Source organism: Agelaius phoeniceus, chromosome 1, assembly GCF_051311805.1.
Source record: "Agelaius phoeniceus isolate bAgePho1 chromosome 1, bAgePho1.hap1, whole genome shotgun sequence".
Classification (NCBI taxonomy): domain Eukaryota; kingdom Metazoa; phylum Chordata; class Aves; order Passeriformes; family Icteridae; genus Agelaius; species Agelaius phoeniceus.
Genome location: NC_135265.1, coordinates 108,614,228 through 108,632,069, shown reverse-complemented (window position 1 = coordinate 108,632,069; position 17,842 = coordinate 108,614,228). Strand labels below are relative to the sequence as shown.

At 42.0% G+C, this 17,842-nt stretch overlaps 1 protein-coding gene and 1 long non-coding RNA gene across 3 annotated transcripts in view; one reads left to right on the top strand and one right to left on the bottom strand.

Moving 5' to 3' along the window:
* CHST9 (carbohydrate sulfotransferase 9) overlaps nt 1-3,433 on the top strand; it is an 82,281-nt gene extending 78,848 nt beyond the window's left edge. Inside the window, exon 4 of the mRNA XM_054646578.2 lies at nt 1,985-3,433. Within this exon, the coding sequence (XP_054502553.2) occupies nt 1,985-3,073 (1,089 nt within the window). The 3' untranslated portion in view covers nt 3,074-3,433. The remainder of the gene's footprint in view (nt 1-1,984) is intronic.
* Nucleotides 1-17,842, bottom strand: part of LOC143695107 (uncharacterized) — a 39,402-nt gene that overhangs the window by 19,525 nt on the left and 2,035 nt on the right. For both annotated transcript variants that reach the window (XR_013184029.1, XR_013184030.1), the window contains exon 2: nt 2,336-2,503. This is a non-coding gene — a long non-coding RNA (uncharacterized LOC143695107). The remainder of the gene's footprint in view (nt 1-2,335; nt 2,504-17,842) is intronic.

Below are 17,842 nucleotides of genomic sequence, written 5' to 3'. Positions count from 1 at the left end.
ATTACCATTTCTTACATTATTCCTCTGAATTTTTAACAGCTTTATTTGAATTGGCCTATGAACTTTATCATCCCCCCAAATCCACACATATGATCTGGCAGTTGACAAAACAACTTTCCAGTAAATGTTTAATCAGTTTATTCCAGAAAAGCCTTTTTGTGTAGCTTTCCAAAAAAAGTTAGGCTCATGGAAGCAAGTCAGGTGGTCTGTGTTTGTCTGGCCATCTAACCATTTTTCTGTTACTTGCAACAAGATGTTTGAAAAAACCTGTTGACCAGCATCCTCTCTCTCCAGATGTGTAAAGAAAATAAGCAGCTGTAGAGGTGTCCCAATGCAGTAGGCTTGCCTGCTAACAGGAGAAAAAAAATCTCCTGTTAGCAGACACATGAGAATCCACTCAGGAATAAGCAAGCAGAAATACCCATATTGCAAGAAATTCTTCAGTCAACTTGCATGATACAAGACCCTGAAGAATCTGACATCAAAACAGAGATGCAAGCTTTGCTGCTCCTGCAGTTTGTGGATTGCACAATGGCTGGGGACATACAGAGAGATGTTTAGGAGGAAAGTCTCATCTTTTCACATTCTTTGCAGGGTCACTAGTTAATGTTTAGTTAGTTGGTGTCATTAATGTTGATGTTTAAATAAGTCAGATGGAATAGGCTCCAAAGGCATCTATTTTTCCTTATCAGCTGTGAAAGCAGCTCAGGTGCAGGCACCTGTGTCACAGACACACCTGTATGTACATTCAGTCCTGTGCATCCACTTCGATCATCTCTCTGTGTGCAGGTAGGAGTAGGACCATTTTGGAGGGATGATTTTGTCTGTCACTACATCCTGCTCAAACCAGCTGATGTCAACTGTTTAGGAGCCCTGGTTTTGTCCCCTGCCACCACTGGGGGACAAGAGCTGCTCCAAGTCTCAGTGGTGGGAGTAGATCCAATACTGTCAGAACTCAGTACATCCCAGAGTTAATGGTAACCCTGCCAGGGGGCTTGGAGACCCTGGCATGCAGCCCAGAACACCTGTGGGTTTGATTATGACCCGTGGAGCAAATTACCAACTTGGTTTGAAGACCTGAAAGCCACAGAAGTTTAAGTAGTGTAATAATAAAATTATCACTCGGTGAAAAAGTAGATTTTGGGGTTTTTAAAATAGGGGTTTTGGGGACAAGATGGAGGGACTTGGGCGTGTCCAGCCTTTCTTCTTCTTCTTCTTCTCTACCTCCATCTTCTGCTGTGATGTTGGCACTTTTGGATTGGTTTAGAGTAGACGCTCGCTGTCTAACATAGGTGATAGGTATTGGAAAGTAATTGTAAACATGTTATACGTAGTTTGTAGTATAAAGAGATAACACCACCCCGAGGGCGGTCAGAGTGCCTCTGTCTGTCCTGCTGAGTGGACCTCGGCTGGACAGGAGAAAAATTTTTATAGGTAAGATACAATAAACAACTCTGAGACTGAGAACTGAAGAATTCTGATTCATTCTTTGAACGTGCGGGCCAAAACAGAGACTTTCCACGTGTCTCAGGGCTGCAATAAACTGCAAACTCCCGAGACAATACCTGTTACTGTGATTGTGCCAGTGCGCTCCAGAGAATGACCGTGCCGCTCCACCAGTGCCAGTGCTGGCACAGGGGAAAATGTGCTCAGGAGAGAAAAGTGTCTGGCCACCCCTAGCAGGACTATCAGCCCCCCTGTGTGAACCATTTTTGATTTCTTAAGAGGTGTGACTTGAGCTATTTATTTTTGTAGGAAGACCTACTGTGTGCTAAGAGGTAATCTTCAGAAGCATGTATTTCAGTAATTAGCCCAGTTGGTTCCTAAATTAGGTGTATTGATTGAGCAATTCAAAGGGGACTTTTTAGTACCAGGTGTGGCTTGGTTATGAGCACACCCCACCATCCTTGCTGCTGCTGCAACATGAGCAGGCCGGGCTGGACTGTCACTGTGCTCTAAGCTCTGATCCTTTCCACGTTTGCAGGACTTCACGCTCCAGCCTCTGGGGATGCCAAGGAAAGCAGCGTGGAGGAGAAGTGCTCCTGTGAGCCTCAGTAACCATGTCTCAAGCAGCAGGCACTGGCAGGGCAGGACTGACCCTTTCGGTGTGGTGGCTGCCTCCTCGGAGAACCGGCTCCCTGAGCAGCAGAAGATGAGTGAGTCTCCTCTGAACTGGTTCAGAGGGGTGTATTTACCTCCTGCTCTGCACCCGTTAAACAAGACATTTGTCAAGGGTGGTGAGTGGCAGGACATAGACAGCGCCCAGGAAAAGCGCAGGGCCTTCCTGCAGGACTTCTGTAGGAAATACAACAGCAGAAAGAAGCTGCAAACCCACCTGGTGCACCTAGTGTCAAGAATTTATGTAGAGGACAGGCACAAGGTTCTGTACTGTGAAGTGCCAAAAGCAGGCTGTTCCAACTGGAAAAGGGTCCTCATGGTGCTCAGTGGACTCGCTGCCTCAGCAAACAACATCTCCCATGATGATGTGCACTATGGAAAGCACCTCAGAAAATTGGACAGTTATGATCTAAAAGGGATCTACACACGCTTGAACATGTACACCAAGTTCATATTTGTACGTGATCCTATGGAAAGACTGGTATCTGCCTTCAGGGATAAGTTTGAACATCCAAACAGCTATTACCATCCGGTATTTGGGAAGGCAATAATTAAAAAGTATAGACATCATGCAGATGAAGAAGCACTGAAAACAGGATCAGGAGTTAAGTTCAAGGAGTTTATCCAATATTTGTTAGATTCCCACCGACCAATAGGAATGGACATTCACTGGGAGCAAGTCAGTAAGCTCTGCTATCCCTGCCTCATCAACTACGATTTTATAGGAAAGTTTGAAACCCTGGAAGAAGATGCCAATTACTTTCTGCAGCTGGTAGGTGCTCCAGCCAATCTGAAGTTCCCTAAATTCAAAGACAGACATTCCTCTGACGAGAGAACAAGTACAGAGGTAGTGAGGCAATATTTAAAGGAATTGTCTAAGGAGGAGAGACAGCTGACCTATGACTTCTATTACTTGGATTACTTAATGTTCAATTATACATCACCACTTGTATAGCACTAGAATAGCTTCAGGCTTCTACTAGATACTTATCATGTTGGGATTCAAAACAACTACTTTCATATTAGCCCTGAAAGGAAATGAAGTTACTGCTAAGTAGAGTTTTCTTGAATTAGTGGGGATTTTATAAGCTAGAGTGATATCATTTGATACTAAATTATGGAGAATGCAAAGAAAAAAAGACCTGTAAACAGCATAAATTGCACTAAAATGCCTGAAAAAGCTGTTTTTACCATTATGGATTATTCTATGGAAGCAGTGGCTCAGACAGCTGTTGCATTAGCTTACCTAATGTTCTTTTAATGGTTTAAGAAAAAAAATTCAGAGTGGCATGATTCTTTTTTTGGTGTGTTTGTTTTAGAAATGGGTTTTGAAAAAACTTTTGATTGTATTTTTACTTTCTGTCACTTATTAATAAAGAATCATTGGCTAATTTTCTAAAATGTTTACAGTGTTCTCAGTTGCAAGACTTGTTTTTTGATTACTATTAGACTCTAGCCAGTTTTAGACCTTTTTTATTGAAGAATTCTCTTGAATACAAATGCATCAAACTAAAAATAGCACAGCAGCTCAGTTGATGAGCAGAGTAGATTTGGGTAAGCCTGTGAAGGATCAGTCCACTGCCTCATTTTGATTGATGCACTGGAGTTGACAAGTATGACCCTCCTTTCAGAGAGCTGCTGTATTCAACAAAATTAAGGTTTTAATGCACAGTGGATGCATCATTACATGTGATACCTGCATACTGTGGTCCCAATATTCACGGTAGTTCTTCATTTTTGATGAAATGGACTAAGTTTCAGCCTGGCAGCTCTGGGATATTCTGAGGTCTGTACTGAGAAGCAACTTCATTGCAACTGACCATTCTCAGTGTGCTGGGGTCTGGTTATCAGCCCAGCTCCCAGCAATCTGTTACAGACACGGTGTGTGTGCCCATTGCCTCCCAAACCTACAAACTGGCTCTGCCCACAGAGCTCCCTGAAGTCACCAGTGTTTTGCTGTCCTGCCTGCCTTGCCAGTGGTCACCAAGCCCAAGGAATGGGGGTGCATGGTGCAGTTTTATGTGGTGTAATGCATATTGGTGATTTGTCCTAGAGGAAGATGTGTCCAGAATCCCACAGTCCTGGTTTGAAAAGATACCTTCTACCCTTCTCTTCCCTCTCCTCCCACAAGTGCTGCCTGACCAAAACATGCAGTTGTTCCTGCAACCTGTCTTGCCCAGTGGGTGGGCCAGGGTGTCCCAGGAGGAGGAGAAACCTCTGGAAAATCATAGGATCATGGAACCATTGAAAAAGACCTCTAGGATCATCGAGTCCAACAATTAACCTAACACTACCAAGTCCATCAGTAGACCAAATCTCTAAAATGGACAGGGAAAAATCTCTATGCCCTTCCACAATAAAGATGTCCCCTATGCCTTTCTTTCTGAAATGGTTTGGTGCATCTTGCTCCAGTGCCTTGATATAGCAAGTTGTAGGGTGAGGAAACAGCCTGATGGGAAAGTACTGCAAATAAAATATCCTTTTTCTCTGTTCCCAGCCACTGGTCACAGCTACTGCTGTTATTGTTGTCTTTTCCTTCATCTCAGGCAAAGCATGATGTACAGATTCAGTCCTTCCACAGGAGTGATTGTGGGTCCCAACTGAAAGGCCAGACCATTTCCTAGGTACCCTCACTGCTTGATTCTCCCTCAGTTTTCTCCTCAGAAGAGGAAAAAAAGCCACCTCCAGTCTCCATGGTGCCAGAGTGTAATCAAACAGGCTCTGCACATCTCTCCTTGTGGCAGGACAAGCCACTCCAAAGGGAAAAGGTAAAAGCACACTGGGCAGCCCAAACCAGGGGTTGTGCTGTCTGTGGCTAGCAGCACCCAGAGCTTAAACCATCCTGTTCCAAAGGAATGTGAAGCAAAGAGGAGAAGCAAAAACCCGTCTATCAGCATGAGGTGTGGGGAGATGCATTTGCTGAGCACCAGTGAGAAGTTGCAAGGATGCCTTGGACAGGTGAGCACACACATTGTTGCTTGTGTGAGCTGTGCATGGGTGGACCCACAGGTGTTAACACCCAGAAGTGTTTGGGAGGGGATATCTGGCAATTTAACCTCTCCCACACATGCTTCTCCTCAGGTGAACAAAAATCTCCCCCTTTTAACACAGGATGGTGTTCAACTCCCACCTTCCCTGTCAGAAATCCCTCCTGGTTTTCCTGTGGGCTCCACCCCACATCTTGCAAGCTAAGACAATGAAAGAAGACCTCCTGAAAGTTTTGATTTTGTACCATGCAACCTTCTAAGTCATGTGAAAACTGCCTTAAACTGCCTTGGATTTGACCTTGGTTTGACCTCTAGATTCTCAGCTGTTGTAAGTATTGGATTCAACCTCAAATCCTGAGTGGTCTTACTTTATTCATTGGTCTTGCCTTACAGGAAGACCAATGAATACAGTAAATTTAAATAAAAAATAAATGTCCACCAACCTTTGGGTGTCTATATATTTGCTTTGTCTTGTCTGTTGTGGATGTGTATAATTAACTGATAATTTACAGACAAAAAAATGCCACACTAATGGTACTAGTATTTTCAAAAAAGCACATGAGGAAAAAAGTGCAACATGCTAATAAAGAATGGAGGCCAATTTATAGATGAGTTTGGTATGAATACTTTAATTCAGAGAAATAAATTAATATTAGTAAAAGACAGTCTCTGAAGAACTTGAGCTTCACACTGAGTTCATTTTAGTGGCAAACTTTCTGCCTATCAGATCAGAGAATGATGGAGATTTGGGGGGAGCAGCTTTAATTGCATTGAAAGAGCTGCACATTCTCATAACATTTCATCTACTAGTGGGTCTTAGATAAAGCTATTGTTTGAGTAAAGGAGAGGGTTGAAAGAAATTATCAGCAAATATTTGGTTTCTGCAAATGATAGGGAAAATGACATTGATTTGCATACATCCATGGACATGGACATCAGGTCCCCAGACTATCATCCTGAAAATCTGATATGATTTGCATTTGTGATTTAACAGGGGAGGACACTAGCTAAGGTCTTTAAAGCATGTATGTGCACAGAAGTGTAATTGTTTTAGCTGCACTGTTGTTCTATGGCTCTAGTGAAAGTAATTTAACTTCTTTGTACGCTCAACTTCAAATTTCATAGCCCCTAACTGCACTTAAAAATTCATTTTTTGAAAATCTAACCGAGACTTTTGTAAAGAAGAGCCTCTCCACAGTCATGTTCAGCGACCTAAGGGATTCAGATGATCTCAGTAGCAGAATCTAGATTGTACTTTGCTTCATTAACCACATTTTGAAAATCACCAGCCTGCTTTGCCAGGAATTAAGTTACATGATTTAAAATTAACATAAGAGTTTAGCATAATTGAAGTGGGACTGTGATATCTGACTTATGGGATTATAAGAGATAAAGGCATAATTTGCAGCATAAAAGATAACCTCTATTTTTAAAAGTAAAATTTAAAAGGTCAAAGTGGGAGGCTGCATTGTAACTTTGTTTATATTTTGAAAGAATCCTGGGCAAAAACAAAAACTGAAGGTCATCCACCATAACTAGCATAAAAATCTCATCTCCACAACTGCGCACAGATGTTTGTTTTACTCAAAAAATTATATATAATGTATGCAGAAGAGGAATGACAATACACTCCACAACATTCAGTGAGATTATATCTACACTAGAGATCAGCTGTGGCATGCAGAGCCTCTTTGAAGGGGCTTCATTACAGTAAATGCTTTTTAGTTATGAACATTTCTTCATTTGAAGATCTCCAAGCACTTCTCTAATGCAGGTCAGTTGTCAGAGCAAGTCAAATGTGCTGTAAAGGCATTACAGGAAGCCTGTGGGAGGGCTGGCGTGGCAGGAGAGTGCTCCCTTGGCTCATGTGTCTCTTCCAAACTCCAGACAGTCATGCATCCCTCCTGAAATTAAAATCTGGTTTTTGGAACCCAATGTTCTACATCTGCCTTTCTTCTAAAATGAATCAGTATTAATAAAATCAAAAATTTTAATAACAATTTTTTTAAAGAATAAACAAATTTTAAAGAATTAAACTTCATAGGTGTGCATTCCCAAATTCTGATATATACATCAACAGAAGGCAGCTTCTTTTTTCCAGGTAGGATTTGGCTTGCAAAGCTCAGACATAGCCATTGTGCCCATCTTTTCTAAAACTGCTGCTAGACTGTTGCTTGCTGAAGTCAGAGGTGTGCAGCCACACACAGTGCAATCAAACACAGCGCACACTCCTGGAAATTTCCTCTGGTGGAACTCCCCCAAAAGGCCAAATTTATTGGAGCTACTCCTGCCTCAGGCTGCACTGTCTTGGTGATGTGTCATTGGAGATCACTGCTTTAATTTTAAATGTAGTTTAAATTTAACTGAAAATTGCAATGTGACACTTTGCAAAAGTCTGAGAGGAAAATATTTTTCTAGAGCTTTGTATTGTATATGTGGGTTACATATAAACATCTTTGTTGTGTGTGCCTTAAGGCTAGCAATATATCAGAAAAGTCTTTTCAACTGTAATGCTAATACCAGTTTATCAACTTTATAACTCCTGTGATGCCTTCAAAACTATATTAATTTGGTCTTGGAACATAAAGTCTGAAATCAGACCATAAATCATTATATTTCATTAAAAATATGGATGCACCTGTCCTGTATCAACCAATTAATGTACAGTTCAGAGGGCAGGGCAAGCACAAACACTGCTGGGTGGTGGAACTCTCTGATTTAGCAAAAAACATCTGTTTATATCCCCAGATACCTAGGATTGCTTTTCCTTTGGAAATGTGCACAAGTGGGGGAACTAAGGAAACAGTCATATTATTTAGCTTAATGAGAATGTCTTAGATTGATTGGTTATCATAGAAATTTCATGTTTTATGGGAGAACAGTTGTGCTTTTGGCAATGCAGCTAACTGAAGTGAGCTCCACATCTCTTCAATGTTAGATGTAGCTCTGCTTGTGGCTGGAGTGACGGACTTGGACTTAAGAGATCTGGATCTTCATCCAGGTTCTGTAATTTCATGCACTTGTTGGACAAACATGAAATGTTATCTGTGTTGCTGTCCTCACTGGTAAAGTGGTCCTGTAAATGGAAGGAAATTATACCATGTGTTTTCTCCTAAAATCATTAAAGTGTGTGGCTAAAGAGCAGTGGTTAGAAATTACCCATTAGTAAGGAATTTAACTCTAGGATGTTCATTGCATTTCCTTATGCTTTACTTGCAAGGGCTTGGAGGAAGCTGGGGACTTCCCAGCTTTGCTCCAGCCGAGAAACACATCATTCAACTCTGTTCTGGGCAGTTGGCAGCCTAAAGAATGCAAGCTCTGTCTCAAAACACTGTGCATCTGTCAAGCCTACCCAGGCACTGCCTCAGCATAGAACCAGTGCCAGGATGTCTGACCAGGGGGAAGTGTCCCTCTGGCTCCTTTGGGAGAGCAGACAGAGTGAGAATCTTGCTGTCTCAATTTTTTCAGAGCCCAGATGAAAGAGAAGCTGTTTTACTTTGGTGTAAATAAGTACTGTCGTATTTATTTTACTGCAGTAGCTGTAAATGAAGTGATGCTCAACGAGAGGGTTCTGCAGAAGCAGTGGATCCCATCCAGGTATGCAAACTCCTGCCTTGTCCTACACACCAGAGCTGCATGACCCAGTACCCAGGGCCATGTTCCCCCAGCCCTTTCTGAGGTCCTGCCACCCCTTGTGGCAGGCTCCAGTTTACCTGGCATGCTAGAACATCTCAGGATTTATCTCATACTAACACAGCCACTGTTTCTGTGACCCCGTGGAGGCTACAAATAACATGGGGATGCCATTGAGACAGACTATGTTGCTTTCTTCTTTTGTCTTCAAAAAATGATGTGATTAACAACCGTGAGAGAGGGGAAAAGACTCCTTACAAAAGGAAAGGGAAAATCTCAAGGCCATGACCAAAACATCTTTTTTTTTTTTGATATGTGTAATTGATGTTTCCTTTCCTCTGTCTCCTCACACAGAGAATTTCCCTCCCTCTCTAATTATGTCGGCACAAATGGGTGAGACCAATTGCCGGGTTGCTCTCATCTGACAAGTGTAAGCCACCTCCAGTCCAGCACATCTATGTTATCATGGCACTGAGGCTGCACTAATGAGCCTGCCTGAGAGTATGGTACTGTCAGCACCATCTGTGCACACGTGTCTGTCTTGACTTTGTCATGCAGAAATTCCTTCTGTCTCAGGGTTCGGGGTTTTTCCTCTCAAATTCCTTGCAGAGAACACATTTTCCACAAAAGCTCACAGTACTGCTCATCTCCCAAGATTTGTAAATTTTGAGTGGCCCGTGTAATTTGCATTCAAGAAACAGCATTCTGAGATATAAGGTGTAGGAGCAAAGCAGGTTTATCAGGGCATTTCAGCATACAGAGAGGTAAATCAGTACTCAGTAGATTGTAAATACATGTCAGTAGGATATTAAATGCTAAGGGCTTAATTTTCTCAGGGTAGTTACTTGGATGTAAAAACTGCATGTCTGCAGAGTAGGACCTGCATATTAAATTATCTCATTTTTGACAAAAGCAGATGCACATAAAGACAGATTTTCAAGTTCTAGGAATGATAATAAGCTACCATTCATCTGAGAAAAAAAGTGTGCTTCTCAGTGTGTTCAGAAAGCTGAGTTCAACTTGTAGGGAGTTTCCTCCCTAAAAGCTTGCATAAATGCAATATAAATACATGCACATGTTTTATAAATGCATGTGCACACAGTATTTGTATGTCAGTCTTATAACCCCTAGACAAAGTTTGTGCAACAATGGTAGTGAGAGCTACATTTGCTGTCCTGCATTTGACTTTAAACACCTTAGATGTGCCTGAAAACACATGCACATAAACATTCTGTTAACATGCTGCAGAACCACAAAGTCATTCCAAGCAAACCTAAACTACTTGCAGGGACTGCAAGGTTCCCTCTTGCACAGCCCTTCTTTCTGCTTCTTTAGCTTGCTTGGGACAGGATGCTGCCAGGTCTGTGGGTCTGCACTTTGCCAGCTGAGCCTGCTTCTGGTCATGGGTACAGATGTGGGTTTTGGGAGGTTTCCTGGTGGGACACTTGGTAAGGGGGGGAGAAGGCAGCAGTTTACAGAAAGGTCTGCTTTCAAGGAAGTTATGGTGTTACCATACCCCATAGTGCACTCCAAGCCATAGACACAAGCTGTCACCTTTGCTATGACTTCTGCTGTTCTCTTAGAAAAAAAAAAAAAAAGTGAAACAGAAAAGGGACAGAGGAAAAACCTCTAATGAGAAGGGGAAATGTTAATTGTGGCTGGAGGTGACAATGAACAATAATAAATTGCAGCTTTGCTATTGTATCTCTGATCAAAGTACTCTCAGGCTGCAGCAGAGCAAAAGCTCAGCTCCAAGGGAGGATGATGTTTCTCAAAATCCTCGTGATCCCTGCAGGTCCTCCTGAGGAGCAGAGAAAACACAAACACTGAACCAAAGTTAGATAAAATTTTTCTCTGTCTCAGACTTGCTGCCAACAAGGCTCCTGTTTCTCCCTGTGCCTTTTTGTCTGTCTCCAGCCTAGTGGCTACAGTGGGTCCAAGACAATGCACTGCCCCTGAGTACAGAAACTCCCCTAGTGGAAGCACTCTTACCAAGCAGAACCTGGCCCACAATTCATTTGCTGCCTTGCTTTATTTAAAAGTGATGCTAGGATTGAAATTTTCAGCTTAAGCTGATATATGTTAGGCTACTCAACCTGCAAGGTAGCAGGCAAAACTTTTCAGGTGGGCTGAACCATTGCCGCTGCCAGGCACATCTCTGGGAGTTGCAAAGGCCACCTCTGAAAAGCAGAATAAGGGATACTCCTAAGTGGAGACTCCTAAGTGTTGCTGAAGAACCCAGTTCTTAGGAAGCCATGCTTAACAGACTTCTAGTATAAAAATATACCCCTAAACATACTTATAATTGGAAGCAGCAGAAGCAACTTTGCCAAACCCATACCTTTCTGAGCAAGACATGGAGAAAAAGAGGGAGTATTTTGGTACATTTTCAGAGATTCTTTCTAAAATTTTCAATTTTACTTTCTGTGCCACCCTTGGCCCTCAAGCACCAAAGCATTTCTTAAATTTACCAAAGGAAAACAAGTTCTACCCACTGACATATTTATAGCTAAAATCTGCTCTCTGTGCTGCCTTGGTTGCAGAAACAGGCACAGGCTGAATGAGAGAAGCTGAGAACTTGTTATGTAAAATCTACAGCAAGTGAGCTTTTCTAGTGCTATTATGCCTTCACCCCTTATTTTGGCACAGCAACAAAACCACTGAGACTGGACAGTTATAGGGTTTCACAGGCTTTTTTTTTTGTTTTCTTTTTCCCTTTCTGGCCTCATAACAAAACTCAAGTGAATCAATGGTGTGCCCAAACTTCTGAAATAGTCTAGGACTTTCAGTATCTTCTACACAAAGAAACAGTGGGGAAAGATTTGTCTTTTATTTATTCATTACTTAATCAGGGCAGACTACTGTCTAAAAATACCTTGCTCAAGATCATGATAGAAATCTCTCACACATTTTTCCAACTGCTTGGGCTACACTCTGATCCCTACTGTTTTACATTCACATTGTTTTCTCTTTGTGGCTTAAAAATCTCCATTTTTCCCGATAAATTACACTTGCCTGTAACTCAGGTGATCATTTTCCCCCCCAAGACTTGATTTTTGTTCTGCTTTGGCATCATCACTTGAGTAAAAACTAAAAGTAATTAAAAACTAAATAACTAAATAAATCAAACTGGACTAAAAGGGAAGGGAAGGGAAGGGAAGGGAAGGGAAGGGAAGGGAAGGGAAGGGAAGGGAAGGGAAGGGAAGGGAAGGGAAGGGAAGGGAAGGGAAGGGAAGGGAAGGGAAGGGAAGGGAAGGGAAGGGAAGGGAAGGGAAGGGAAGGGAAGGGAAGGGAAGGGAAGGGAAGGGAAGGGAAGGGAAAAATAGCTTTCTTGGTTACAGACTACAGGGACTTTATATGCACTTTATACCTCTTCATGGTTTTGGATACTTGGAAGTATCTACAATTTCTCAGGTAGAGAGAGAACAACTCTTTGAGGCAAAGCACATGGAATCAGGGTGACCTTTTAAGAATGAGTTACAAATTTCTGACACTTCACAGCAAAAATTGCATTGTGGCACTGCATGGAAGTGCCCTCCCCTGCCTTTTGTACTGAACAGGTTTGGTTTGGAAGTCAAAACTAATTTTTGAAGAGACTATTCTGCAAATTGCACTCTGCCACACTGAGGCCCGGGCTGGGTGGTTTTCCATGCCCTCCCACACCCCAAGAAGCTGCCAGGCCACAGTGGGAGCAGGGGGATCACGGTGCCAGCGAGGCGTGTAGCTGAAAAGAATCCCTTTCACTGGGGTGTTGGTTCTGCCGTGCTGCAGCTGACACAAATGTGCTCGTGGCAGTCAAGTGTGCAGGGTGACACTGAACATCACATAGGAATTGGACATGTTAAGCTTTTGCAAAAAGGGGCTACATTAAACCATAAACCCCTCAGAAATCTCCCTTTCTCTGGCATGCATTCTTAGAAAGTTACATCTATTTTTAACAGAGTTCAGACTATTTTGACCTGGAGAGGTGTCCTAGAATCACAGAATGGTTTGGGTTGGAACAGAGCCTTGAAGACCTTCTAGTTCCAACCCCCTGCTTTGGAGTCCCCACCAGCCTTGGCTCCTTCATAGACACTAATCCAGTACAATATCTGTCTACACAGAAATAGTTTTCTCCATAAAACTCATGAAATCCACTTCAAACACCAACATACAGCAAGGCTATCTATCTAAAACATGAATGCAAGAAAAGAGATGACTGATGAGTTTAAAGAGGTAAGTCATGAAGAATGGTATCAGACTGGTTATCCTATTTAAGTCTGCAAATAAGTAAAAAAAAAAACTTCTATCCTCAAAGTCTTCTGCAATAAATGTATTTTTGTGTAAATTTTAGTTAAGGGATTGAATAGTTCCAATTGTCATTTCTGAGTTTGAAACTTTTCTCCTAGTCCAGGAAAAATGCAGCACCTGTATCACTAGCTTGATGTGTTGAGGTTTATACAAGCTGTAAACACAAAAATCTGTCAGAAATAAAGTTGCTGTTCTATAAAGGATTTTGAGAAAAACATGCTATCAGGTTTTCTTTAGAAGCTTATGCACAAAAGAACTTGTAAATATTCATAGTCAGACCTTCCTTTTTTGGTTAGTTCAATGAAAGATGCACCACTGCATGGGAAAAGGATCAACATCTTCACATCTGTGCCCTGAGGTTTTAGCTTTTAGGAGGTATTAGTGTTGAGAGGGAAGATAACCCCTGTAAAATACATAGTATTAAGACAACAATTACTGTAGTAATCTACAAAGATAACCTGAATGATCTGCAGCAAAATTGTCTTTCTTGAAATGTGCTGCATGAGCCCATTCATGGCATAGATTTCCATTAGATATATAAATCCCATGAATATGAAGCTATGTATGTATCATATATTTTTTCATTATATTGTTAAAAAAAAAGAAACATCTTGGACAAAGAACAAATTCCTAGCACTTGGCCACATGTCAAATATACACCACTGAGGTTCAGCCTTGCCCAAGAAAAAGAAGAAAGAAAATGAACAACAACACAATTTAATCTTTAAAATCCCATAATGGTTGACAGAGGCAGTGGAACAGAGCAGTGTGTTTCAGTGTTTCTAGAGCCTTTGCTGCTATACTGAGTTATATTTGCTCTGAGCATTACCACTGTGCATTAGCCACAGAAAAGCAAATAGGTTCAGACCTGGCTGAGAGATCTCTGAAAGATAATATACTGATCATGTTGGGGGATCTGAAGGGATCACTGTGAGGCCTCATGTGCTTTAGGGTTTTCTTCATCAGGTAGGTCTGGAGGTAAATATAGAATCACTGCCAGTTTTTAAATTACTTAACTCAGTAGATTGAGAAAAGGATGGCCAAACACAGCAGACTGGGCTGTGCTCTAGTGTGATGCCTGTCAGACAGAATGTCTGCAGAATTGCATGCCTCAGAGTGAAACAAGGCTTATCTACAGAGTGAGGGCTATATCCCCAGAAGGTCTCAGGAGCTACTGTGGAAGAGCAAGAAAGAAGGCTTCCTCAATGCAATACTGTGGCAAGAATGACTAATTCAATTCCCAGGTGTGCTAAAAGAAATGTCTTCACTTCAGAATGTGCCTTCTGGGAGACCAATATTAAATATGCATTTTAAAAAGCATGTTGGAAAAGTGGTGAAGGCACAAACAAGACTGGAAAAAAACCTAAAGTTACTGAATTTTCTTTAGAGGAGAGACTGAGAGCTCAGTCTGCTAAGCTTATCAAAAGGATGATGAAGAGTTGAATTGCTTGCATTATATAAGTATCCTCATGGGGAGACAGTAGAAGTATAAGAGGCTTTTTAATCTGGCAGATAACAGCATAAGAAGAAGCAGCATATGGCAGATGAATTCATACAAATTCAGTTTAGAGACAAAGACCATTTTTGGTGATGAAAATTATTAGTCTTCGGAATAAGCTACCAAGGGAATGGGTGGATTTTCTTTCCCATGAGTTTTCAAATCTAAGCAAAGATGCTTTTTCAAAATATATTTAACCAAATATAAGTTACCTAACTCATGAAATGTGTCTTGAGGTAAAGTGAAATGGTCTACAATATACAAAGTTAAACAGAACATGTTATGTTACTATCTAGTCTTGAACTCCAAATTCTTTGGCTGAGCTTCATTTCTGTAGGAATCTGAAGTGGTGGTGAGGGAAGAAGCTGAGCATTTCCAGCTGAGGAGCTTAAAAAGGAGGAGGACTGTAAGCAGAAGGACTGTGACAGCAACACAGACCGGTCAGAAAAGCATGGCTAGATGTTACAGAGTGTATAACAGTGGTGTTTACAGAGTACTGCATTTTCTGTGGCTGATAAAATCTGTGAGTGCTTAACTGAATTTCAGTGTCTCACCCAGCAAAGTTAGATAAATCTCTTTGGTCCCACTGGCTAAGGCTACACAGCCCCAGCACACAGACCAGCAGGATGATGGTTTTCCCTCATGGCACATTCAGAGCTGACTGCATCTTGCTCTGTGCTGCTGCTACATGTCACTGTCCCCTCCACAAGAGACCTTACTTCTCTATTTCCAGTTGACCTGGGGCTGTTCCCCTAACTTTCCTGTGCCCCCACGAGTGCCCAGGGCAGCTTCCCTGCACCTTCTCTCCAGTTCATCAAATCCTGACAGGCTGTGCCACTGATGCATCTTTTCACAACTGACATTGCAGCAATTTGTGGCAAGAGGAGAGAAAAAGATTTTTTTTTTTGTTTGGTTGTTTGGGGCTTTTTTATTTTCCTCCAAGCAAAGGGTCTGTCCATGCCATGTTCAAATTAAACTATTTCTAAAGGTGAAAAACCTCCAGGTGGTTCCTGTGCTACCTAGTTCTTAATTTTGCTTTTCCAACAGTAATTGAAGCCTATTGAGGTGGGGGAGAGGGCAAAGAAAAAGCATTCAATCCAAATTGTCTTGTGAGGGAGGTAATAGTGCAGGGCTAAGGAAGCTCAGCAGTCATTTAAGTGCACAGCTTCTTGTAAATCCTCTCTGAAAAGCCTGAATGAATCCCCCAAATGAATGGCCATTTTGTCCCTTTTAGTTCTCCTTCTCTAGCACAGAACTCAATGTGCAGCTTGTGGACAGACAGATTCCACAATAAATAGAGAAGGAGAGTAAAACTAAACCTACTGGAGCCTGGCCAGCAGCAATGTCAAATCTCTTGACTGATTTCCCAGGGAATTCTTGCTCTAAATGTCAGGAGAACATAGCCCTGCAGCCAAACCTGGACCAGACTGATACCAAGGCGTGACAAAATGAATGACCTAAGTAACAAGATTACACCGCAGGAAAATTAAAACTTCAGAAATGTGCAAAGATCACATTTCAGTGAGTGGTGTTTTATGTACGATCCTTTTAGTAGACAAAGCTTAACCCAAACTTATAAAACATAAATTGGTGAGGGGAGGGGGATTTATTAGTGGCAACAGAAAGAAACTTTTCATCACTCAGAAAAAAAAAGCCTGAGAGTTTCTGCAAATGGTTTCTGAAAAGGCTCACAGCCCGCTCTTAAACGCTCTTGTCGACAGGAGCCAAGGAAGGCCAAAGGAATTTGGTCTCCTAGGAGTCTGCACCACTTTGAAAACAGCAACTAAGTCCTCCATCACCAGGGCACTTCTACAAATCCTCTTGGAGTCTGTCCTGCCAGTGACAGCAAGTGTCCCTTCTGCTGTGGTTACCTGCAGCCACTCATGCCCATGGAACTGGCAGGAGCCTAAACAGCTTTGGGATTTCTGATTCTCCGTCAGCTGTAGTTGAAATTGGCTGGTGGGCTCAAGATCTGCTGAAAAGGGCAGGAACACCCAGAAGAAAGAGAGGGCAAGAGAGAGAGAGAGAGAAAGCACAGGCATGTAAACCTCCTTGCTTTTGGGAACTAAAAGCCTGAAGTGATGCTGAGAGGAGTCCAGCAAGCTGAAGAGCTTAACAACAGCAGTACAAGGAAGGATAGAGTCCAGGTCCACTAGGTAGAGGTGGAAAAGGACTAAGACACTGAGAAAACAGACAGTGCTTCTAAATTGCGTTCTTTTGTTAGGTTTTGGTCTTTCTTTAAATCTGTTTCGGTCCTGGCTGACAAACCCCACAGTCTGACAGAGCTGCCCAGGATGGGTATCTATGAGATTTGCCATAGCAGTGAAGGGACTCTTCCCACACTGCTATTCAGTGAGATGACAGAGTCTAGTGCTGGGAGTTTTTCTGCCTCTCTCCCTCATATTGTTTTAGCTGGAATTAGCTGTTTGCACATTCCTCTCTGACTTTGGCAGTGTGCCCTCTCCTCCATAACTGACCAAACTGAAATCCCAGATCCAGCATGCTTCAACTGTCTGGGAAGTTCTTGTTCAGAATGGGGATGTCTAATGTGTTGCAGCATCTTCTCACCATGGCTCAAGTTCCTACAGAGATCTTTAATTCATGATGCCCTAGAAATTACCGTAGAAACTCAGACTTAATGTTCAGTGAAGGAGAAGCAGAAGCACAGCAAGATTCCTCTGCACATTTCCCCTCACCCTGACATGGATTAAGTTTTAACGCCATCTTTAAATTTTTCAAAATACTCTTTTGTAAGTTATTTCCTTAACTATGTTGAGTACAGTAGCAGGAGTATTTCACTGTTGGATAGAAGTCCAAAACAAGTTAACCCAGATTTTATAAAGATGACAACATATAAGAAAAAAAAAAAAAAAATATGAACAAACAAACAAAAAAAAGAACGTATGTGATCCCAGCTCCCAAAACTGACAAATTTACACTTGGATAAACTGGGGCAGCTTTCCTCTGATTTTCAGTGCCATCTCAAGGGATGTCTTCCTTGCCTTCTGTGGTTTCAACAGAACATAGTCTGTTTGTTTGATCAGAGCTGGCACAGAGCACTTCGCTCCAGGTCTGCGCCCGAAGCATTGCCTTTCTCTGTTTCATGTGGCCACAACCTTTGTCTAATCCTCCAGAAGATCTTTCACAATAAGAATGGTAGCAGTGACAGAAGCTATTAATGTTCTGGCTTCTCCGTGTGGCAGTGATCTGCTCTGCAGATCAAAAAGAGCAGATATACGCTATCTGCCAGAAAAAGAAAAGCAATTACTGGTTTTGCTAAGTGAATTTTGTTTGTGAACAAACAAACATGCAAGAG